At 46.0% G+C, this 25,536-nt stretch overlaps 1 protein-coding gene and 1 long non-coding RNA gene across 3 annotated transcripts in view; one reads left to right on the top strand and one right to left on the bottom strand.

Moving 5' to 3' along the window:
* Window positions 1–25,536, top strand: part of LOC310826441 — a 209,165-nt gene that overhangs the window by 9,880 nt on the left and 173,749 nt on the right. The gene's annotated exons all lie outside the window — the stretch shown is intronic.
* The window catches only part of TRIOBP (TRIO and F-actin binding protein), a 60,985-nt gene that overhangs the window by 18,090 nt on the left and 17,359 nt on the right, over window positions 1–25,536 (bottom strand). For both annotated transcript variants that reach the window (XM_083701107.1, XM_083701108.1), the window contains exons 8-9: window positions 22,725–24,107; window positions 437–493 (exon numbers count right to left, since the gene is read on the bottom strand). In XM_083701107.1, coding sequence (XP_083557233.1) covers window positions 437–493; window positions 22,725–24,107 — 1,440 coding nt within the window. The remainder of the gene's footprint in view (window positions 1–436; window positions 494–22,724; window positions 24,108–25,536) is intronic.

Below are 25,536 nucleotides of genomic sequence, written 5' to 3'. Positions count from 1 at the left end.
GCACTCAATAAAAGAAGAAGAAGGTGCCAAACTCAACTCTGACCATCTGCTCAGGAGACACCTCCCTCCCAGCGTTTATTCAATGAGATGTAGGGCAGAGATTGACAGGAAACACGCAACAGGGGTTGTGGAATACACAAAGCATGCTAGGTAAAAGTAGCAGTAAGAATGCCTAGTCTTGGGATTCCCAGGTTCTCAGCTGTGCATCCATTTCATTCCAAAAAGGAATTTCTGCAAGGTTGCTCCAGAGAGGTTCATTTTCTGTAAATTTGTTGGCTTGTTTTTAAAATCCAGAGAGATTTTCATGCGCCAGGCACAAGAAAAGCTTCCGAAAAACAGCACGTTCAACCATGAAGGGAAGTCAAAAGCAACAGTCATCCCTGCTGCTTGTTGGGGAGGAGGGAGAAGAGGAATACACTTGTTTCTTTGGACCTACCTCTCCTGGCTCCTCCAATATGGACATCCATCCCTTCTTGAAATTGAGAAGATCCGGCTGGAAAGAGGGAGGGGAAAACACACAGAGACATTTATGAAACGGCATGAGATTGAAGTCAAACGTAGATGTCTACAAGAAATCTGTATGTCTGAGATCCAATGATACCTGAAGAAAATAATGGAGACTTTCTTTTTATTCTAGCAGGCGTTATCACTGAATTCTGATTTTATAGTCTGTATATGATGAAAACAATGGACTGAGTTTCTGTATACCATGCATACACAATTGTAATTAAGATGGATTAAATGGTTGAAATAAATATCTGGAAAACTGGAGCATAGAAAGACGACACTTGTGGCAATTAGAAGAATCAAGTTCTATGCTTACTTGTAACGAGCAGAGGAGGTGTCTGGCTAGTCTCTGGTTGTGCAAAAATGAAAATGATACATTTCCCCAACCTGCTGCCCTGCAGAAGGTTTGGAGAATTCCCTGGTCCCTGACTATTGAGCTGATGCGAGGCCAAAACATCTGCAGATCAAGGAAGGCAGGACCAGACAGACCCTTAAGCTGATTCAGAAAGTTGTTTTTTTTAAAAAAAAAAAAAGAGAAAGAGAGGCACCCCATACTTTTTACTACGCCCCTGGTTAAAGTACTCCATGAGAGAAAATTCTAGCTAGATCTAATTAGTCCAGTCCCAATAACTATTACAGTTCAGCACTCCAGGGATTTCTGTTCTTTGGAGAGGAGCAATTATCCCCAGCAAACATGGTCCAATGCTTAGAGTGTCAGACAAGGACCTGGGAGATCAGGGTTCAAGTCTCCACTCAGCCATGAAGCTCACTGGGTGACCTTGGGCCAGTCACTGTTTCGCAGCCTAACCTACCTAACAGGGATGTTGTGAAAACCATATATGCCAACTTAAAGCTCACTGGAGGAAAAGTGGGATATAAATGCAATAATAAATAATTGCACAATCTTAAGCTTACCATTAATTGATGCTACTGTGAGCTTTGTGTGTGTGTGAAGCATTTTTATTTTAACCGCACTGTATTTTCCTGAAGCCAAAACATAATATATATTTATCTGGTTCTTTGGTTTTTGTTTAAAAAACCCACAATGCTGAGTGTATACACACATACATAAACAGTGAATTAGCCTCCTGATTCAATCAGATAGCACACAGCATCTAACAATTTCTTTTGTAAGCAGCACACCAGGAACAGAGAAACAGGAGACACCAGATTTAAATTACGTATTCATTAGGGATGCTGCTAAATTATTTCAGTTCAGATTTTGAGTAACACTTACAGCATCACTGTAGTACCGAATCATAGAATCTTAGAGTTCTGCAAGTAGTTCTGGCCCTCCCCCAATGTTTTCCTCACCCATAATGAATATTGTGTCAAGTTGAGAGACATGATTTGAAGAAACGGACAGACCACTTCCTATCATTAGCTTTCCTTCAGAAATTGCATCTTTTCATTATTAACTAGAATCATTACCATGAAGTAGAAAGACTGGGTTCTGTTTTGTTTGTGAAAATGAAAAAAGAATCCAAAGCGTATTTTCATCAGCTTTCGTTTGAACAAGCAAACAAGCATTCGTTTTGTCATGTCCACACAAGAGAGGAGTAAACATACAATATATTAAAATTACTTGCCCAAGGCTATGGAACAAGTCAGATCTGAGATTAAAAGCACTTTTCTTGAAGCGCAAGGGAGGTTTTTCCGATGAGCAACCTGCCCCCCCACTTTCCACCATCACCCCATCTGCTGGCAAAGGCCTTGTGCACAGTCAACAGAAACAGGGTGGATGCCATGTGAAATCAAAGCCAAAATGCCACACACTCACTCACTCTCACCAAACGGCTGCTACAGCCGAACCAGTTTTGCCTCCCAGTTCAGAACAGCTGACATAGAGCAACATTCATCCCTCTTGCTTCACAAAATCAAACATGGGCATAGCCCCCACCCACACAGCACACACACAATAAAAATCCGGAGAAAACAATTAAATATTTGGACGCACCGCTTACTATAAATATCAAGGGGGAACGGAGGGACAAATAAAGGTATCAAAAGCAGCAGACTAGATACACCCCCATTCACAAGCAAAATGTACCCCCACTACACACAAACACCTTCCTATCTTGCCTCTCCCCTGATCCTCTCGGATTTTGGTACTTTTCAAAACCATTTCAACTCTGCCTGCCTTGCAGAAGTTTCATTTACACTGCTTCCCCACTCTGCCCACATAGCTCCATTCCTAGTGAGGCAGGGAAGTTCTGCTTTTCCTCAGAACCCGAGCTTTTCAAATTGGGGGTGCCTCAGGCCCAGTCTGAACACAAGCCAGTAGGTGGAAGTATATCTGGATTCTATAATCCTGAGGCTTCAAGATGGGTTTCCATGCCATAGCGAGACCAGACGGCTGCCTCTCTCCACCCCTGAAATGGGAAAAGCAGAAGGGGATGTATCCATACCAGAGAGTCATCTGCATCAAGATGGCCATTCACAGGAAAGCTGTCCAGCCACCGTGCCACATCCTGCCACATCCTCCACACCTGGGAAGAAGGTAAGAGTGGGAAGCAGCTCCTTCCAGGTGGGTGCTCAGAGTTCCCTGTAGTTTTCCTAAGAAAGCATCCGCAAGGATGGCCAGGTGATTTTGCAAACCCAGCTCAGCGAAACTTTCCCTGCTTTCATCTCCCAAGGCTGAGTTCTTGGGTTACACCCAAGGTTATGGCAGGCAGGCTCAAAGCACAGAGGAGTCCCGGCCCGCCCCAAACGGTACAACCGGATTGGACACGGGGCAGGGCCACCTGTTGCTACAACTGCCATTCCCAGCCTATCGCTGCCCGGGCTGGGCTGGGGTGTCCGATTGCAGGGACTGGATGTCAACAGGAAGGAGGGGAAAGAAAAGCCACATGGAAACCAGAGCCAGGTGACCCAGGCTCCTTCACTCTGCACCTCCAGGATTGCTAAACACCCCAGGGAGGAGGCAGGGGACGCAAAGCCAACAAATGGGGCTGTGCGATCCTCACGTCCTCACTGCTTCATGCTCAAACCACCCTTTCTCTGCCGAGGTACAGTTGCACCTCTGCCCATCCGTACAGAAGGATTTAAAACTCTCAAACCCAGAAGAACGTTTAACTTTTAAAAGGGATCGGACGTTGTTTGTTCCACTTTATTGTTTTGCAACTTGTTAAGTTGCCACGGAATGATCCCTACCTTTTAGAAGTCAGGATTATTATTATTAACATTTTAATGTCATTTTGTTATTGTTACGTTATCCTGTCTCTTCTTTTGTTTCTTCTCTCCCCCAATTCCTATTTACTTTACTGTAAAAATGTATAATAAAATTTAAAAATTTTAAAATAATAAAAGAATTGTTATTATTTAACAACAACAACAGTAACAATGCACCCACGATGATGACAAAAAGTGGAGCATACACCAAATTTGGCAGATCCTTCCTCCTGGAGCAAGTGTAGAAGCAACACTTGCATTCAATAGTGACATTTTTAATTTTGTCTTGGATGCATACAGTAGTTCTTGTTCAGGTATGCAGCCAGTCTCCAAGAGAAATCTCGTTGCATTGTCTTTTACCCATTTCCAGGCACCCCTTTAAGGCCACATTCAAACCATACATTTAAAGCACCATGATACCACTTTAAACAGTTGTGGCTTCCTGCAAATAATTCTGGGGACTGTAATTTGTTAAGGGTGCTGAGAGTTGTTAGAAGACCCTTATTTCACTCACAGAGCTACAAATTCCCAGAGTGGTGTAAATCAATCCCTCTTCATAGGGAACTCTGGGAATTGTAGCTTTGGGAGGGGAATAGGGTTCTCCTAACAACTCTCAGGAGGTGGTTGGAGGATGGATGGCGGCTAACAGATTGAGGTTGAATCCTGACAAGACAGAAGTACTGTTTTTGGGGGACAGGAGGCGGGCAGGTGTGGAGGATTCCCTGGTCCTGAATGGGGTAACTGTGCCCCTGAAGGACCAGGTGCGCAGCCTGGGAGTCATTCTGGATTTACAGCTGTCCATGGAGGCACAGGTCAAATCGGTGTCCAGGGCAGCTGTTTACCAGCTCCATCTGGTACGTAGGCTGAGACCCTATCTGCCTGCAGACTGTCTCGCCAGAGTGGTGCATGCTCTGGTTATCTCCCGCTTGGACTACTGCAATGCAATCTACGTGGGGCTACCTTTGAAGGTGACCCGGAAACTACAACTAATCCAGAATGCGGCAGCTAGACTGGTGGCTGGGAGCGGCCGCCAAGACCATATAACACTGGTCTTAAAAGACCTACATTGGCTCCCAGTATGTTTCCGAGCACAATTCAAAGTGTTGGTGCTGAACTTTAAAGCCCTAAACGGCCTCGATCCAGTATACCTGAAGGAGCGTCTCCACCTCCATCGTTCTACCTGGACACTGAGGTCCAGCTCTGAGGGCCTTCTGGCAGTTCCCTCGCTGCGAGAAGCCAAGTTACAGGGAACCAGCAGAGGGCCTTCCCGGTAGTGGCGCCTGCCCTGTGGAACGCCCTCCCACCAGATGTCAAAGAGAACAACAACTACCAGACTTTTAGAAGACATCTGAAGGCAGTCCTGTTTAGGGAAGCTTTTAATGTTTGATGTATTACAGTATTTTAATATTTTTTTGGAAGCCGCCCCATGGGTGTGATATATAATAAATTAATAATAATAATAATAATAATAATAATAATAATAATAATAATAATCTCAGCACCCTTAATATACAGTTCCCAGAAATATTCAGGGGAAGCAACAACTGTTTAAAACGGGATCATAGTGCTTCAAATGTATCGCATGAATATGGCCTAAAAGTCTAGTGCGGGAGTCAAGCGTTTTTAGCAAATTTGAAAAAAAAACCAGAATTGTCCTGTCCAACCCAGACATATATACGCCCCAATGGTCTTTTTGTTGCCTCAGATCAACAGAGACGTCACGTTACAAATCAACTCGGAAGTGGAGTGATGAGCCATCCGGTTGAAACCAAAAGGCCTCCCTTGGCCAGCAAAGAGGCAAGAATGAAAAAGTAACAGGAAGCCAAGGAACTCATGCTGACAACTGGGATGTGATAAAAAATGACCTCAGTCTAAACATTGCTAGAGCATGAATACCAAAACAATTGCTTGGGCAGCACATTGGGGGAGGGGGGAAGTGAAGAGCCACAAGGATCTGAAGAACACTGTCAGAATGTGCTGAGTTAGGAAGCCATTGCAACTAGAAATCACGACGGAAGGTAGAAAATGGTGCAAACAGCAGCAAGCAACAGCAGTTAGAATAATAGAATTGGAAGGGATCTCAAACAACATCAAGTCCAACCATTTGCCAATGCAGAAAATCTGTTGCTACGGCATCTCCAATTAGCAGAGGCCTAAAAATATCGAACCAAGTAAAGCCCACAACTTTCTGAGGCAGCCTGCTTTCACTGCAAAATGGCTCATACTTTCAGGAAGCTCTTCCTGACGTTCTTTCTCATAATTTAAACCAGTTGGTTCAGGTCCTAGGACTGTGTATGCACCATACATTTCCCGTTACATCCAAAGAAGACTGGGAACTGTAGTTTAAAGGTACTGGGAACTGTGTGGGGTTAACTACAGTTCCCAGAATTATTTGGGAGAAGTCGTGTATTTTAAATGTATGCAGATTCCATTCAACAACAATTTAAGATAGCTATGCTAAAAAATGTGCAATTAACCATGAACTTCAATTTTACTCCATTGCCCACCCGTCCCTGGGTCACAACAAGCAACGCTAAATTCAAGTAACACTAGCATCACTGTGCAAGGCAACAACAAATCTAGATCATCTCCAATGACTTCAAATTCGTTAGGATTGCTGTTCTAGTTTTGTTAAGAGTCAGTCCCATTTAATCCCAGAATACTACATATGTTGTACAGTACTAAAACATTTGATGCACCAGAAGCATTATTACATCATTTACCAAACCAGAGAACCATGCTCTTATCCACTTCCTAGTTTCCTCCATCTCATTCCAGATTAACCACCAATGTCTGGGTTGCTAATTCCCAGAAGAAGAAATACACGAGGAGTTTTGCAAGAAAATCCCTAGGTATTTAGATGGTTACAGAAACATGAACAATAAACAGCAAGCGATTATAATGGATCACTCGAGCCAGTTACACCCAGGTTTCAAAAGGGGCCAAAGGAATGCAGCATGTGTAATATATTTGCATTTTTGCAGCCAAATGTTGTACTGCGTCTCCATGGCATTTTAAGTCTAAATAGACTGGGCCGTCACGCAGATTAGAAGAAAGATAGCACACAAGTAGTAGCCGCAACAAACATCAAAGTAATGAGATGGAGCACATTTATCTAAGAAAGATGCATGGTGTGTCAGGCATTTTCCCCAGTGGAAAAAGAGCAATGATAAAATTTAACCCTGTATGATGGCAACACTAAAATGATGGAGAGCTGCAAGCCACACGGACCAGGCTTCAGCTTATGGATCTTCCATATTATACAGTGTGAACCTGTGATATTGCTGGAATCTGAACTCTCTGTCAAGTTCAACCCAGCCAGCATGGCTAATGGTCAGGGCTGATGGGAGTGGTAGGCTAAGCACATCTGGAGGATCAGCAGGAAATGGCAATTTTAAGATGACCGTTGCATGATTCTGCAGGAAACAGCCAAAACAATTTAGCAGCACTGCCATGTGTTGTGTTTCATCTTAGGACACCATGCCATTTGACACAGAAACAAAGCCAAACTGATCGGAGGGATGAATCGGCTGCATTGCATGGAAAGATTAAAGGGAATTAAATATGCTGAGCCGGCAAAAGCAGGTCTACGGGGGGAGCATGATAATAAGAGTGCAAAGAACGCAAGCACCAAAAGAAGGAAAGGAATTGCATAGGATGGCCCAAACGGGTAAAGGAGGAACAAGAAAGCAAGCTCAAAAGGCTTGTATGGAGATAATTCGGTCCAGTGGTGAGCACGCAACTAGCCTGAATAAAAAGGCAGTCCATAATTTCCTGAGAGTATGGAAGATATTTAACCTCCTGAGGGTGAAAGCTCAATTCATGGCTGGTTACATCCTCACCACAGAGTCTATCTGGTCCTGGAACGAACCAGAAGGCTGAGCTGGAAAAGGATGCTGGAGAAAGCCAGTCCCGAGACTGACAAGAGAGAGAAGGGTAGTTGGGTGGGTTTGGCACATAATAGCAACTGACCCACGTCTGGTGCAAAAGAGGAGAATTCTGCTGTGAGGAATCAGATTTTAATCCCTGTTCACTCGCAAATCTTACTGGCTGTTCTGGCAAAGTTACTATGTATTGACCCTCTTCAACAGGCTGTTATGATGATTAAAGTGGCACAAAGTTTTCAAACATGCTTTGGACCCCAACAGAAATGATATGGCAATTTTGTAACAGAATCACTAAGACACCCCAGCACCGCATTTCCTTTCCTTGTCTATTTTCCGTTGGGGCAACTGAAAAAGGAAGTAGATATTGTCAAAATGGCAGATCTTTTCTATGTGTAAATCACACACTAAAAATAGTGAAAACCAGTTTAGAAAATTTAAGTGGACAAAAGTTAAGGCAAGCACAAGGGCTCACCCAAGCCTCTACCCAAAAGCTCGGTGAGAGGACATCTGGTAACAGAGGACCAATGAACAGAGAGCTGGATCTGATCTGCAGGAAGACCTAAGTTTGGCTGCATCCGCACTACACATTAGAAGCACCATATCACTTTAAAGAGTCATGGGTTGCCCCAAGGAATCCTGGGAACTTGCAGAAAAGTCCCACTTCCAGCCAAGATCAACCTCTAAACCACCTGAACTGCACATCCCTTTCCCTACACACCACAAACTGGCATTAAAAAAACCTGTTTACGTTGATAACATGGAAAGAGACCACATCCCAATGAAAATTATTCAGGATTCAAATTCCATCAAGTCAGTTGACCAGCTCACCCCAGCTGAAGGCCCCCATTAAAGTAAACAGTGCATGGTATCCAGAGCAAGGAAAAACAAACACACACTTTATTAAAAATAGGTTGTGTGACAGATAGGGATGAGATAAGGAGGACACAATATCGGCTACAAGGAAAAAACCCCAAACACAGCATGCTGTTCCTTTGCTTAGGGTCTTTTAACCCATTTCACATCTGGTTTTCACTAATGAAGTTTGACCAGCAATGAGAAAGGTCTTACGCTTAGTGTTGCATTATCCTGCTGTGGAGTCTGGCTCCCGCTTTCACTCTGGATAATCATTTTATGGAGCTCAGAGTCTTATCTAGCAGCGTAGTGGCAAATTCAGAGGTGTGGGGTCCCTTCATGACAGTCACAGCAATGCACCTTCTAAGATTATACAATAATCCTATAATTACGCAATAATAATTAGGGATGCATTCCTGCAAATCTTCATGCACTGCCTTTCAGCTAGATCTGTGCGAATCTATAGTGCAAAGCCAGCTGTGCGGGTTCAAGCATAGGAGGAATTGTAACGAGTTAAGATCTATGCAAACAACTTGCTGCAGAAACCATAGCAGCGTCAAAAGCAGCATTGTCAGTAGCTACTTTGAATGTAAGTAGAAAAGCAGCAAATAATTTTTTTTTATTTAAATAAAAATAAAGTTGTGCAGATGGTACTAGCTAAATACCAGAAACACAATATTCCACAACCAGGATATTAATGGATCTTCATCACTACCACACAGAAGCAGTTAGCATCACTGTACCATGTGCCCAGTTTGCCAACAAACTAGATTTGTTGTGGGGCAATTCAGGTGACTGTAGATGTAAAAAAAACCCACAACAACCCACAGAAACAGTTAAGCAAGGGAGGGTGGAAGGGAAGGGAAGGGAAGGGAAGGGAGAAAACGATGTCCTCTGCTTTCTTTAAAAGCTTTGCTGTGTCTCTACTTCCTAATTTTTAAATGCAAACCCTTCTGCTGGGTGTACAATTAATCTATGCTTTACAACATTGTCCTGATTCACAACACTAGTAATATGATCTTTCAAGTAGCACGGTCATGTGTTTTTTAAACAGGCATTCAGCTAGTTGCTTACCTGGAGTAAAAAATCAACCTTAGGTGACAGAGCAGGAACACTTTTGTAAACTCTGTGTTAGGTCTCTCCTGCCTCACCCAACAAAACAGGCTATTACCATGTCACAAATTACTTTTTTAAAAAAAGGTATGTGCATGCAGGCTAGCCAGTAACTTTCCAAACATACTTGAGGGCAAAAAAAGCTGCCGGCAATTTCTGCTAGAAACCCTTCCCTAGCCAGAACAACTCCTCACAGGACTATTAAAATAGTCAGGATACTTCCATATGATCTTTCAAGATTAATTGTGGGACACGCAGCTGAAAGAACTCCGATTTTGAATAAAAGTTGAGGACAGAACATTTGCAAATCTCTCCCCTGAACGTGAGTGGGGAGATGAAGTGTATGCCTAAATAGATAAGTGATTTCAAACCCACCTGGAAAGCGAACGTTTGACAGACAACTCAGCCCTATTTGGGTGTTCACTTCCCATGTGTAATCAGAATAGTGCAAGGGGGAATGAGGAAGAGGTCCACTGCCTCTATCATGGACCCTTTGTGTGGCCATGCTGCTTCCATGTGTAAGCGCCCCTAGCAGGAAGCCTGCTGTCCACGAGAAGATATGCCACACAGTTTGACAGTTTGGACTCCTAATTGTTCAGGGTTCTAGACTGCACAAGGAGCTTCTCAGCAGATGCTTGGCTGGAAATGTGTAGAGGGATTGGCATCTGGGCACAACTGGGGTGCAGGTTAGCACATTTTCACATATGAGAAGAATGCATGAGCAACTTATTATCAACAATGGAAAACTGTGAAAGGAAAATAAAAGATGAAACTAATAGTCAAGACCCAAGACAAAGGTTTATCTTTGATTGGGACTCAGATTGGTTAGGGAAGCAGCCAGGAACATGCATTTAGGCTGGCACAACTCCTGCTTTCCTAAGATATTCCAAGCCAGTAAATGGCCCTAACCTGAAAGCTTTGCTCCTTGGGAACTGCTGGAACAGCCTAGCTCTAGAGAATGTGTGGAGAGCAGACAATTAAAGGAGGTGGTACATCACTACCCAACGCCCCCTGAGAAGCCACGTGGGCCATTGTAGGCCTCCCCAATCCAGTTTAGGACGGTGGGGAGAGAATGGAGAGGCATGATCTGAGTAGCCTCAGATGGGTCATGATAAAAGCTACTTTACTCTGGGCTTGTTCAGACATATCAACTAAACCATGGTTTGGCCTCATCAACCCTGTCCTCACAAGTTCTCTTTCCCCCTTATCTATGGCACTTAGAGGCAGCCAAACTTTGCTTTGCAGCAAGCCATAGTTTGGTGTTTCATCTCACCGGGTAGACGATGGTTTGAATCAGGATCCCAAATACGTTTGGCTTTGCAGCCCATTGCAAACCAGAGTTTGCCCAGCAGGACAAAAGGGCAGAGTATGGCTCAATACAATACATGGATCAGATGTTTCCAATTGCCACGAGCACAAAGAATGAGCTGAATGCTCATTACATTCTCAACATACCCTACATGGGCAAAAGCTACAGCTGACTGGTTCTCCGTGTATTTCTATAAATATTGCTCTAGGTATGCGCCTGTTAAACTTCTGTCTTCTCACCCTTTTTGGTGAAACTCTGAGGATCAGGAGGCACGTCTTTCCAACCAATCCTTACATGACCACCGATTACAATCTCCTTTCTGCCCAGATTTGTCCTGGGGTGAGTCTATCTAGTTAACCATGTTCTATGCTCGGAAAAGCAGTGAGAAGGTTAATCAGATAACAAAGCGCCATGAAATGATCTGGAGGAGGAGGCACCCAATAGATGCTGAACTGGGAACAAGACCACGCTGGCAGAGGAAAATGGGTGGCGGTGCCTACTTCAGTCTTGCGTATCTGATGAGATGGAATCCAACCCTCCTAGAGATTAAAAACAGCTCCTTTTCTGCTAGGCTTGGCTATCAACCAAAGACACCCACTCCCTCCCCTCCCCAGGCTCCCCCAACAAAAGGCAGGGGGAATGCAAAACAAACAGGGCAAGCTTGGTTAGGATTTATGCCACTGTTAGGCAAAAGGGTTAAGGGGGGGAGGAAGTTATTACAATTCTACCCTTCAGGCCTCAATAAGGGGGAAGAGCATTTTCACATGTCAGTTTCTTCCTCTCCCACTCCATTAGCAATTATGCTTGGTTTGGGTGCCAGAGGGTGTGGAGGGAGAGGAAAAGGAGCGGTGTCTCCAGGAAGGATAGGAAGGGCTGCAGGATGTTGTGAGGCTGTAGGAAGCACAGGCCAAGAGAACTCACCGCATAGCTCAGAGCTGTGGGTCATTGCCTTCCCCTAATATAGATGTGCACGCAGGCATGATGCCTCCGTTCCCCACGCAGCCAGCCATAGCTAATTGCCATCACATACACATACACACCTCATTTGCACCGGGCCTTTTTTCGAACACAAACTACAATGCCAATGGCTACAGAGGTGGAGAGAGGAAGGGAAAGGAGCCAATGTGCTCATTCATTTTTGCCTCCTCTTGATTTCAGGAGTTTTCACGTAGGAGTCTCCTGACAAATCTCCCATTAGACCAGGACTGGCAGCAAAAGCAGCAGCCTTCCTCATCCTTGGGTCCCCAGATGTTGCTGGATGATAATTTCCATCATCCCCTAATCATTGGAAATTCTGGCTGGAGGCATTTATAGCTGCTCAGCCATGTCTGGTTGGTGGACATTGGTCCCCAACAGAGCCAGGGAACTTTTGGCTCTCCAGCTGTTGCTGAACTGCATCCAGTGTTAGAAATTAGCCAGGCACCAGGTGCGTTTTGCGGCTGGTGCAAGTCCAATTGCGACCACACGGAGATCCTCTGGACGCCAGGTTGGCGACTGGGAAAGCGAAAGGCCACTTAGAGAAGGACCTGGAAGTTTGAATTTGTTTTATTCTGGATTGTTTTATCTGATGTTTTAATGTGTTGAAAAGTGCTGTGAGTTTTGTTCTTTAAAATATAAAGCAATATAGAAATAAAATTATTATTATTAATAATAAACTCAATTGCAAGAAAAGCACCTAGGCATTCCATTGTGGCAACTGTAACCCAAGTTTAAGGTGCCATTTAGCAATCAGATTATATATATATCTGAGTTTCTAACACTGACCACAACCCGCATCAGCCCCAGCTGGCATGGCCAAGGGTGATGGGAATTGTAGTTCAGCAACATCTGGAGGGCCAGAGATATTCTCCACACCTGCTCCACAAGAACAGAAAGTGAGCTATGCAGCGACCTATAGCCAACATTTGCAAGAAGCAGCCAAGACTTCTTGCTCTCCCCATCAGGAACACACACACCACACTTATCTGTCCCATCTGTGATCAGCAATCCCATTAAATGCTCACTCAGGTAGAATAGGAAACTCTCATGGTTGTGGGTTAAAGCCCCACGTTGGGCAAAAGATTCCTGCATTGCAGGTGGTTGGCCTAGATGACCCTCATGATCCCTTCAAACTCTGTGATTCTGTGACACTGTCTGCAATGAGCCATGGAGATGGGGACTGGACCCTTAAAAAACCACTGCAGGAGGAGAAGCAGGGAGGAAGAGTTAGAAGAGAACAGGAAGGCCAAAAGGTGAGGCAGCCCCAGAGCTTTCTAAATCCTTTGGCTGCTTTGTAATGTTTTCTGACATTGCAAAAGAAAGCAAAAAGACACAGGCCAAAACAAGGGAAATAATCGGGGCTTTTCCAAAAACAGCATAATGATTATGTCCAAAACAGAGAGTGAATCCATTCCATGATTGCAGCACACCCACCCACTCCCAGGAGGCCAGGGTGGGGGAGGAAAGGGGCTGGAGGAAGGACTGCAGTTGTGCAAACTGGCTCCTGGAGCACCTCCGAAGGCCAGGACGGGAAGCAGCTTCCCAGAGGCAACGATCCCTCCTCGGACAGGGAAACATTTCCCTAACCCGGCCGCAGAGACAGCAGTTCTTCCTGGTTACATACACGCCTGCTCTCCAAAGGCGATTTTAGGGGTGGGAACAGAGTCCATCGAGGAAGATCGCTTGCTTCCTAACCCCGCTTTTTGGAATGGAGAGAATATATAATATTAAAATAAAAATGGAGACCTATGTATGCTGGCTTTCCCGTTAACACAGAACTCTTTCCGCAGTCGCCCTGTTTTGAACTCGGAACTGGCACGCGCCTAGCCAAGCGGAAGGTGATCTTAAAAAAATATTAAAAAATGTATCGTGCTCTCTCTAGTCTCTAACGGCCCTGGAACACGGCAACACTTCGTCCTCCACGCCCGTGTTCGAACGTGTGAATCCTGCCAGCTTCGGCACAACAGCAGCGTTGAGGAAACTCTGGGCCTAGGAAGGGGCACGTTAGCTCCGGGGGTGTGATGGAGGTCTAGCCCGGAAACCTTTACGAACGGGAGGGTGGGCGGAAAAAAGGGGCGACAGACTGGCACGGAATCCAGCACCCCTCTTCTGCCGCAAGAGGAAGCCCGCCCCGCGCCAAGCAGGAATCCGGATCTTGTGGCCGAGGAGTAGCTGCCTACCTGTCCTTGCCCTCCAGCCCCTTAACAGAAACAACTGCACGAATACGGTGGAAGGAAACCAAGCCAGAAAGTGGCAACTCACCGTCATGCTGCCGGCTGCGCTCAAAGCGGCTAGAGAAATTCGCTGGTCACTTTTCAAAACCCAGCAAAGAAAAGTCGAAATCACCTCCAAGCAGTAGCGGCGGCAGCCTCGATGTCCATTTCCCCACCCTCCCCCTTTCTCTCCCTCCGCTCCCCGCGCTCCCAACCTCTTCTATCCGCCCAGAATAAACTTTTTTTCCTCTCTTTCTCTTTCTTTAAAACTTCCTGGGAGGACCCTTCCTAGCCAATGGGAGGAGATCGAATTTGCAACTTTTGCAGAGCGCAAGTCGCGGGCAGCCAATGGGCAGGCGAAGAGGAGGAGGCGGGGGCGGAGCCCGGCTGCCCGAATGCAGAGAGAGAGAGAGAGAGAGAGAGAGAGAGAGAGAGAGAGAGAAGCGCCAATGAGGAAGCAGAGGGGCAAGGCTTCAGCCATAATAATGAAAAAAAGAGAGATACAGGCTAAATGTTAAGAGAGGCGCCCGTGAGTCCCCTTTGCCTTGCCAGAGGACAGAGAGAGCGTGCCAGGCAGCGCTGTCAAGGGTCAGTGGCAAGCCGTGGCTGGGGGGGGGGGGGGGAGTGCTGTCTGGTTGCAGGCCGGCTGGACAAAGCTACCCCACCATTTATGCAAAGCCACAATATTTTGCACCCCACCCTGGTTATAATTCGAGCAAAGCTGCAGAGGACAAGATCTGAGCCTTAAAGTTCTGCTAGTTTCTTCGTCTTGCTCTTGTGGCTTCTCCCAACGCTGGGAATTGGGGGTTGGGGACCGGCATCTGGTTGCAATTTACAGAAAGGAAAGGAGCCCATTTGACCTACTGCGGAGGCCTTACACCTCTGCATTCCTCGCTTCCGAATGTTAAACTTGTGTAAAGACGCCCCAGCATCGCAGTAAGAAGCAGTGGGGCTGAGGGGGCAACAGAAAGATGGGGGATTGAGAGGAGGTGGTGTTTAACTGGATTTCACTTTGGTTTAACTGGCAGCTTTTTCCTTGCACAAGTGGCAGTCTGATGATCCTAGTGCCCCCAAACTATAAAGCAAACAAGCGCCTTGGCTGTATTTTAACACCAGGTTAAAATCAGTGGAGCTTACAGTATGTCTGAGCAAACACACAGGCTGCAAGGTCACCTCTAAACTGTCAATATTTTTTGCAGGAGGATCATAGCAAATACCTGGAAATTTAGGTTAATACTCTTTGTCTTCCTAGTATAAAAAATCCACTTTAAAAAAAGAAACACTTTTTGCTGTCAGGAAAGTGACTGTGAAATGAACTGAAAAATGTGGGATGAACTAATTATGGGGAAATGTACGAACACAGTGCAAGCAAATCACAGTGAGTGCTCAATAGACAGGTCATCCGAGTGTGGTTACTCATAAATATTCAGTCAGAATAAAAATGTTCAGCTTTCCCTTACACCAGCGATCTAACAATTACACACATATTGGGCTCAGAAATCAGAATGATACTGAATGGTAACAGCTCACATATGAATTTTGTTTCCATGAAGTTCCTAAAATTAAAATTAATGCCACTTAAAACAATCAAGGTTCAAGTTCCTTTGCTGGCAATTCACACACGCACACCTCAACATACAAAGACATTTAAGGTCGAAAAGGACCCCCATGAAGTCCACAAAAAGCAGTAACCAAAAATGAAACAAATATTAACGGTACATAGAAGCTCCCTTGCCTATTCCAAACACTAGAAAAGTGTCTACCTCTACTGCACAGATGCACACAAAGGCACATAACAATTTGGCCCATAAAAACGCACATTCAAAAAGCTTAAGTGCATGCACATAGAGACACACATGCCTCCCCCTTCTTGAACCATCTTAGGGAAGCCTGCCTCACACAAAGACTCATACCACTGAGAGAATGTTAGGAATGCCATAAAGAATTTGTAAATATAAGGAGTAGGAACTGCACAGAACATACCTTCCAATGTTTCTTCTCTGTTATCCTTATTGTTATAGAGAACTGCAATTATGTTAGGCGCTTTGGAGTGTTTGGTAGGTTATATCTGCCAGCTGTGTTTATTCCAGCACACAGCACATAGGAGTCTCCTGTGCCTTGCCTACAGCCCTCTGACTATTACAAGATTAGCAAGTCGCCTTTCCTTCTTTCTCCACAGTCCTTTAGGGAAAAACAAACAAACCAGGCTCTCATGCCTGCAGTTCAGCCTGGAGTATATCATGTAAGCAGGTGATTCTCCTTTCCAATCATGCTCAACTGAAATTCAACCTAACAGCTGAACTTCACACTCTCTTAGCTGTGCCGTCCTGCATTTGAAGGAAGGTCCCGTTCACCTGCGGCAAGCACTAGGGAGTTGCCACCCACCCACCGCCTCATCTGTTATGATTCCTATCACTTCTCTGGTTGCATAAGTGAGTAGCAGCACAATAGCAAGCTATAGCTGAACACAGATACCCGGCTCCAGTATTCAGTAATTCAATGCGTTAAACCAGCATTCAGTGATCTCAGGGCCAATTCCTGCTGGAGGTGAATGGCTTCGCATTGCCATCTGCTTCCCTGGAGAACCAGGGCACTGAAGCATTCAGGGCATGAAGCAGCCCTCTGCCCTTGCAACAAGCTGAAGACAAGCCAGTAGCAAGCTCAGTTTGCCAAAGAAAGACAACAGTTGCATGTGTGTGTATCAGCAATGATGGGGAACCTCTCTCAGAAATTTATTTTTCTTGCCCATACAGTGGTACCTCGGGTTAAGAACTTAATTCATTCTGGAGGTCCGTTCTTAACCTGAAACTGTTCTTAACCTGAAGCACCACTTTAGCTAATGGGGCCTCCTGCTGCCGCCGCGCCACCAGAGCATGATTTCTGTTCTTATCCTGAAGCAAAGTTCTAAAGCCAAAGTACTATTTCTGGGTTAGCGGAGTCTGTAACCTGAAGCGTCTGTAACCTGAGATACCACTGTATTTTATAACATCACTTATAAACTATACATTGTGTTAAGAAGGCAGTGAGGGTGTTTCCTGAGCCTTGAAAAAGAATATCAATCCTATTCCAAGGGTAATGTAACGTGGGTTTGACTTGGGTCAAAGTTACCTTATTTTTTGCCTTATAGGACACACTTTTTCCCTTCCAAAAATGAAGGGGAAATGTGTGTGCGTCCTATGGGGCGAATGCAGGCTTTCGCTGAAGCCTGGAGAGCGAGAGGCATTGGTGCGCACCGACCCCTTTCACTCTCCAGGCTTCAGGAAGCTATCCGCAAGCCTTGCAAGCCCGGCGGGAGTGCCCACCGGGCTCCCAAGGCTTGCGGGTAGCAGCCTGTAGCCCGAAGCACGGTGCGCCTCCGTAGGGTGCCCCGTGCTTTGTGCAGCTGTCTGCAAGCCTTGCGAGCCCAGCGGGAGTTGCCGCTGGGCTCACAAGGCTTGCGGATAGCAGCCTGTTCTGGGGGCTGGGGAAGCTCGGGCTTCCCCCCCCAGCACCGTGGCTGGGGGGGGGGGAAATAATTTTTTTTATTTCCCCCCCAAAAAATGAGGTGCGCCCTATGGGCCAGTGCGCCCTATAGGGTGAAAAATATGGTACTTAGAGGACCCTATCACTGTATGCACCTAACAGTACAACAGGAGTGGGGAACCTCCAGCCCTCAGGCAAGATTTGATCCACCCATTTGGTCTGTAAGGCTGTTCCCCCTAAACCACACTCAACTGCCCCACACCAGACAAAATGATATGGCTACAAAAGAACAATCTATCAGAAGCTTAAAACCAGTGCCCAATTGTGCATTTGCTGGAGCAAGGTACAACTGATGCGTAGGGAAAGTGCACCTTGCTCCAATAGTACCAAGCAATTGCCATTTAAATTGCTGCTAAAAATGAGGCTTCCACCTCTGTTTTGGCAGTAGCTTCAATGCAAACCATTTGGTGCAGCAAAACCCCTTGTGCTGTGGTGCCTAAGTGACTAACAAGCAAGTTAGGTGCTGGGCACCTGGGAAGCACTGGGCAGCAGATTTCTGATGGGTGGGCTGGACAACCCAGCTGTCAGACAGAGGACATCAGCTGATTGGCAGGTGGGTTGTCCCACCCACCTGTCAACATTGGTCCCCTACGCCAAAAAGGTTCTTCACCCCTGCAGTACAATCACATATCCAGTAGAGTCAAGGACCTTCTTAGTGGTGGTGCCCCAGTTACGGAATCCTCTCCCTAGAGAAGTTTGCCTGGCACCTACTTTATTGTCCTTTTAGTGCTCTTTTTATTTTTCTGAACTTTTTGACTGTTTTATGTCACTTTTACCATTTTGTGGCTCATGTTTACATTTTGTCTCATTCTTTTTGTAGCCCATGCTATAAGAGCAAGACAAAGCACTATAAAACCAACCCCATCTTGCTAAGCATTAAGGATCCCCAAATATTGTTCTTGCAGCCCAGGCCGATGTAAAGTTTGGCATCTCTAAAGCCAGTTAAGTAATCCAGCATAGGAGCAAGCTGTCAGCTGTAAGGTCAAGGCCACTCAAGAGCAGATAACACATAATCCTATGCTTGTACCCAGAAGTTCCACTGAATTCTACAGAGCTTCCTCTCAATTAAGTGTGCATAAGCCTGTAGCTTTAAACAGGTTGTGGAGCAAAAGGAAACAACTGGGAGACAGTTACCTGATTACTTTACATCCTACTAGTAAAAAAAACCCTACATTTTTAAAGAGTTTCACTTGGATCAAGAAGCCACTGAAATGAAGTCATTTTTTGGCTGATCTTGTTTCAGTAGATTCCAAAAAGATGCAGGAGAAAGAAGACTCACATCAAGAATGCACACCTCCAGAGAAAGCAAGATAGGCTAGCTATCACCTGTACACTATATCCAAGATGTTGAGCGACTGCCTCTGCCTCCCATCTGTCTGTCTTACTCAGGAGTACATCTGTTGTAGCAAATTATTGCCCTGCTCCTTCTTAAGCTTAAGTTACATGGCTCACCTTGACAGGGGGCTTTCAGACAGGGGGTTTAATATTGCAGACAGGCCATTCAGCTATCCCGAATGGGGCATTGGCAACAGGTTTTGTTTTGTGTCTAATGTAATGTATTTCGCTTAGAAAGGGTAAATTTGGACTTAAATGGGGAAGTGGGGATAGAGGCTGGCATTTTGATGCTGATGCCATTGTGTGAACACCACTCTAGAAGCATGCATAATTTTTTACTTTTGCATTTTTACAGGCCACCTAGCATAATGCACATGCTTTCAAAGCAATGATCAGGAGCCATTAGCTGGGAGCCTGTATTTAACATCACTCCGTTCCCAGCGTTCAGGGCGTGAGGTGCTGTTTCTTGTGTAGCCAAAACAGCACCACACAGGGAGGTATCAACAGGCATGGGAGAAGGCCAAGGTTTCCAGAAGTACAAAAATATTATGAGAAAAATACCCAGGGGGTGGGAGCCCACACACCCCAAACAATCCAATGGAGGACCACCAAATTCTTGGACATTTTGGGGTAGGGAAATGAACAGGGGGGAAAGAAGAAACGGAACAGAATAGCTGAACTCCTGAACAGCAGAAATCTATGCTACCACATTTTCTTGCAGGCCTTGCTTATGAATTGTATATTTGTGCAGATGCCTCAAATGTATCTACAAATATCACCCACCTTGTGATGATGAATATAGTCTGAGCACATGGTGAGAATTTTTTCTAGCCTGGGCCTTTGCCAAAGGCACTGTGGCCTTGGGATACTTCACTCAATTCACCTCTGAATAGGGATTAATTGAACTCTTGGGCTATTTGCTTTACTGCTCTTACAATTAAGGTGTGTTGCATGCTCAGCAGCAGAGAGGCAATGTCTGGAAAAGAGATGAGATGCAGGTGCTAGGATTGCCCAAGGCGTACAGGTAGACACATATCATTCCATTTCAGCTGCATTTCGAGCAGAGGCTTGTTCAGGAGGGGGGGGGGGGCGTTGCATAAAAGGTACGTGCTGATGCACCGGTTAAGGAATCAGGCAGCAAGCAGTGGGAACAGCCACTGCCAGACAGAGTAGGCAAATGTTGAGCTCATATAAGGCTGCTTCTAATGTTACCTAGATAGGTCTCAAATCCATTTTCCCAGGATATCATTGCTTCCACTCAGTGGCGGAGCTTTGCTGGGGATGCTCTGGCAGCAGGAGCCTCTCAGGTTGCACCCCCCCCCCCGGCGGGCAGGCAGTGTTCGCTTCCCCCGGCAGCCACCGGGCGTATTTGCACGATCAGCGGTCAGATTTTCGCGACGACAGTTGGCCCAGTCGCGAAAATTCGCTCGATGGGGGTGCCAGCACTGCCACGCCGATCTGCCCAGGGGGGATTTGGTCACACGCCCCCTAGGGATGACACCCAGGGCGGACCGCACCCTCCTTGTGACACCCCTGCTTCCACTGTCCTAGAACTGTGACCAAACATTCTTTAACTGAAGAAACCAGGGACTGAACATGAGGACAAGCCTGCCTTCCTACCACCAAACTACAGCCTTACAGGGAAAATATCCACTGCTCTATTGATCCTTGCCTGTATTGCCAGCATACATTACGGTGGCCCATTTTGCACATACATCATGGCTTCTCTGGTTTCATGTCCACATCTCATGGACACAACTAAACTGAAATACTTTCATTTCATAAACTATTGACCTTTATGAACAAAAGCTTCTTGGAGCCCAGAGATGAACATCAGGGCTATGTTCTCCTCCCTTAATGTACTGCCTTCAGAGCTATGATCCTGGCTTGCATTAAACCTTACTTCCCCATTTCAGACACAGAACAGAACCCAGGTTTAAAAGATTAACTAACTAACCAGGGTATTATTTCCTTCGGTTTACATCTGCCCTTCCTTCTGAAAGTGTGCACAATCTGAAAGAACTATATTTATGGCTAAACTGACAGTTATTAAAACTACAGTGCCTTCATGTATCTACCCCTTTCCAAAGGACCAGACAAATAAAATGTTCTGTCTGAACACAGTTGGAAAAGGGAATGGATTTCACCTGAGAAGGAGTTCCTGAGACAGGGTGCCACTATGAAGAAAGCCCCGTCTCGCGGTCACACCCTCCTCGCCACCCACAGTGATGTTACTGCGAGACGGGTCCCTCCCTCATGAGCTGCATGTGAGAGACATATGGGGAAAGGTGCTCCTTCAACTATATAGTTTAAATGTATTTAAGTATATGCAAGTATATTTAGATCAAATCTAATCCCGCTTTAATATCCTGCTTAGCTTTTAGCCCAATAAATATTTATTGCTTGCAGCCATAGGTCACTGCAAATGCAGTAAAATGCCTATTGGCACAGACATAAAACATGAATAAATATATTAAAATCACCCTTAAATCTTCCAGGGGTTACTCTTAAGACTTAGCTTGCTCAAGTTAACATGTAAGCTTTACAAACCACTGACATTCGGTTTGAGATTCACACTCAGATTTTCTTTGTTGAAATTGCAAACAGTGCTACTTGATAACATATATACTCATTTTCATCAGATAACAAGTTAATTACTATCTCCTGTATTGGGCACCCACTACATCGTGACACAAGATAACAGTTTCGCTTTCTAGAATAGGCATACCGTGGTCTATCCCCACGCAACTCTTTCCAAAGGACGCACAATCTGTTTCTTACAGGGATATGAGAATGCCTGCCATCCAAATAAATGGGTAGCATCTGTTTAACTGTTAATCTGCAAAAGCTTTTCTCAGCTGCGGGTAGGTAGTGTTAAATAAACACCTTTAGACTTGATTTATCTTTTTTAAAGTGCAGCGTATCAGTGAGAGGAGCGATTATTATTAATCAATTCACTATCCCAGGACAGATGGAATGTTCCCATTTAAAGTGGGCTGAACGCCAAGGATGGCCGGCTGCATGCTCTATAGGAACTGAGTACAGATTAATTCTGTCCTGGGAGATCTTCCTTCCCCCTAGCTCTCAGGTGTTCATATTAACACATCTTTTGGAACCCTGAGCCAGCCATTTCATGGCATGCGTATCTATCCTGGATCATGCTTTTGTTAACTCTCAATCCCAGTTTAATATCCTGGTTAGTTGCCAACATTAAACCCAAGTTTTCCTTTTGGAGCAAAATGGGGAACACTGGTTTGCAACACCAAAGATGTTGCACAAGAGGAGCATGCATTAGAGGGGAGGTGTGCATGGAAATGATGATATTCATGAAAATAAGATACAAATGCATCATGTTAGGGGGAAAGGCTTGCAGAAATATGTACATTGGGTCAAAACTGCGTATAAATATGTGTCTACTAGGAGAAAATTACACTAAAATGCTGGCGAAGTTTCATGCTGTTTTTACCATATTGTTAGCAGCCTCAAGTGTCCTTGGACAAAAAGGCGGGAGAGAAACTGATTAAAGACCAGATAAACACTCCATTCCTTGTGCAACCTGATTTGTTGTAGGCCATTATGAGGAAACCTTTGTGACCCAATTTTTGAATATTAGGCGCAACAAATTTAGTCTCCGTTTAGTCCAGAGGACAAAGAGCAAGCAATCCTGACTAAAGGATGGGAGAAGTTGGTGGGCTCTCCTTTGCAAGCAGTATTTAACATTTGAAGGCGGCTGATATATGAGCATACTGATGCCTGGGAGATGCTGGGGATTGAACCTGTGACCTTCTGCATGCTAAGCAGATGCTCTACCACTGTGCTATATGGTCACCTTCTTACCTGATACAAGAGCTTCTCTTTGTTGCTCCGGTCACTCTCCGGCCGACTCTCTGGCCTTGCAGGACTTGGACACCTTCCCTGATTTGTACGTTCATCCTCTACCTGTTCCATTGGACTCCCTTGATTTCTCCAGTGACCCTCCAATTGCTGCTGTTGCTGCTGCTGTTGCCCAGGCTTTACCGAATGAGGACATTCTCCGTGGCTCATCCAGTCTCTCTCCAAGAGCTGCATTGGATGCACGTGGCACAAGGACCCTTCATGGCTCTTTGGGCTAGCCTCCTGCCTCGTGGGGCAAGAGGGGTCTCCTGGGCCAGTCCTCTTGAGCTCAGCCACTGGGAGGCTGGCAAGGCACAGGGATCTGCTGCTATCCTCCCAGTTGTCCTGTCTCCTGGGATCAAAAGGGTTGACCGGCTCTTCTTCGCCCGGCCAATCAGTGTCTAGACTCGTCCGTAGGGTCCTGCTGCAGGCCTCCCTTGGGCTTTTCCTACTGTCTTCTGCATGCTGCTTGCTCACAGCGCAACACCTTGCCTGCTGTGGATATGCGCGGCTACTCTCTGCCAGCCGCCCAGGACTGGGAGACCGCCTGACCTCCCCAGAGCTATGCCGGCCACTTTCTCTGCAGCTCCCTGGGCTCAGGGAGCGCCTGGTCTCTCTCTGGCTACCCCCAGGACTAAATAGACCTCCAACCTCCCCACGGTTTTTCAAACCAATCCCTGCATCTCTCCCTGGGCCGAGAGACCGCCTGGCCTCTCCTTGAGCCCCACGGCCATCTTCCCTGGGCCTCGGGGGACTCAGGGTCTGCCCTCGGCCTGCCATGGCCCTCCCCGGGCTGAAATTGCACACAGCTCCCCGGTAGTCTCTCGGCTCCTTCCTCGGGTGCTCGCCCGTGTCAAAGGGGAGCAAAGGCTTCCCCCGCGCTTTCCGGTCACTCTCCTTGTACCTCTCCAGCTGCCTCGCTTGACCCTTGTCCAAGCTCCTTCTGGAGTGGGCTGTGCTCACAGCGCCCAGGCAGCTTTTCCACTTGGTCTCCGTGCTTTTCCCAGAGCTGTGCGAGAGCTGCGGTTGGCTTTTCCTCCCATCACCCGTTGGCTTCCCGTGACTCGTGGGGCTGCGGAGAGGTGCCCTGTCCCTGTCGCCTTTTGGTTGGGGCACGGGGTCCGCCCATTTCCGCCGCTCTGCTGGCTGCTGAGGGACCACCAAGTGTGGAGACACGGCTCTGCTCCTGCTGTCTCTCTCCGGGCGCTGAGGGGAGCTCCCAGAGCGGCTGGGCTCCCCTTGGCTTCTGCTGCTTCGTTCAGGGCGCTGCTCTGGTCTCCCTAGGCGCTGGGGGCCTCCTCTGCTCCTGTTGGGCTGCTCTGGCTCCCAGGGAAGTTTTTTGCTAACCTGAAAAAGAAGAAGGAAATAAGTAGCCTTGTGATAGTAAAAGGCTAACCCTCTGGTCGTATGTTGGGAATTAAAATTGCCTTGGACCACATCCATCTTTTTCTCCAGCTCAGTAACTGTCTCCCCTGACTGACAGTGTAGGAAGCAGACTAAATTAAATCAGCTGCTGCTGTTTCAACTGTGTCCAAAACGCATCACTTCCTTTGGGAATTATAGGCACAGAACTACTTAAACTGTATAGAAACTTATTCATGTATGCCACTACAGCGGCAAGAATGTTACCCGCCCCAAAATGGAAAAAAATAGATGTCTCAGCAAAGGAAGAATGGATACAAAAACTTATGGAATATGCAGAAATGGCAGAACTTACCGGAAGAATAAGAAATCAAGATAACAAACTTTTTTATATATAAAAGAATGGAAATGGTTTATTGAATATTTACAGATAAATTTTGAACAGATAAGAATGTTGGCAGGATTATTGTAATAAGAGTATATATTTAAAGTAGATGAATAAACGAGCAAATTAAGTTAATTTGGATTTGCAGAAGATATTTAAAATAAATTTAAGGAACCGCAGAAAGAGGGGGAAGGAAGTCAAGTTCTGAAATGTCAAAATGATTGTAATATCAGTGAAATGCATAAACCTGAAAAGTGTGTGTGTGTGTGTGTGTGTGTGTGTGTATCTGTAATGCATCACTTCATCCCATACCATGAGAGAGTCAGTCTTACTTATGTTCAAGACCCACTGGGCTCGAACGCCACCTCCTTCCTGGGCTACCATGATCTTTTGGCCTAGCACCACGCAGCATTAGACCTACCTTTATTTCAATGCCTGAAGAAACAGAAGTTACCAAGTAACAGAGCCATTTGCATCCAAGCAGTGCTTGGAAAATAAAGCCCAACGTGATCATCGACTGCAGAAAAGTATCACCAATTGCCCAGTGCACAGATGGGGAACCTGATGTGGACAGTGGTCCCCCACAGGCCGAAAGTGAGAGGTGGGCAGGACCACTCACCTGTCAATCACCTGACGTCAGAACATCATCAATGATTGCTGGGACTTCAAAGCACTATGTAGGGTTTCCAAAGAGCTCTAACAAAGTGCTTCAAAGCGCTGCTGATCAGCAGGCTTGAAGTCACCACCAACTAGCTGAAGGGTGGTAATGCCAAGCCTGCGTTCTGCAGGGATTGGCTGCGTGACTGAGCTCCCCATTTCCTCAGGCCCCTCACACCAGATGTCACATGAAACTTCAGATGCGGGGCAGGTGGGAGTGGTTTGGGGAAAACATCATTGTGGTCCAAATTGGGACTCGCGCTGGCCTGTGGCATGGAGTTTACCCCCAGTACTCGGGAAGCCTCATAGAAGATCAAAGTGCTCCTTCCTGTTTCCATCCATCCGTCAGCTGTTCCCAATGGTTCTCAATGG

This window comes from Podarcis gaigeae (assembly GCF_964106915.1).
Source record: "Podarcis gaigeae genome assembly, chromosome: 10".
NCBI classification, from domain to species: Eukaryota; Metazoa; Chordata; class Lepidosauria; order Squamata; family Lacertidae; genus Podarcis; species Podarcis gaigeae.
The sequence above is the reverse complement of the archived record's forward strand: the minus strand, read 5'-3'. Positions and strand labels throughout refer to the sequence as shown.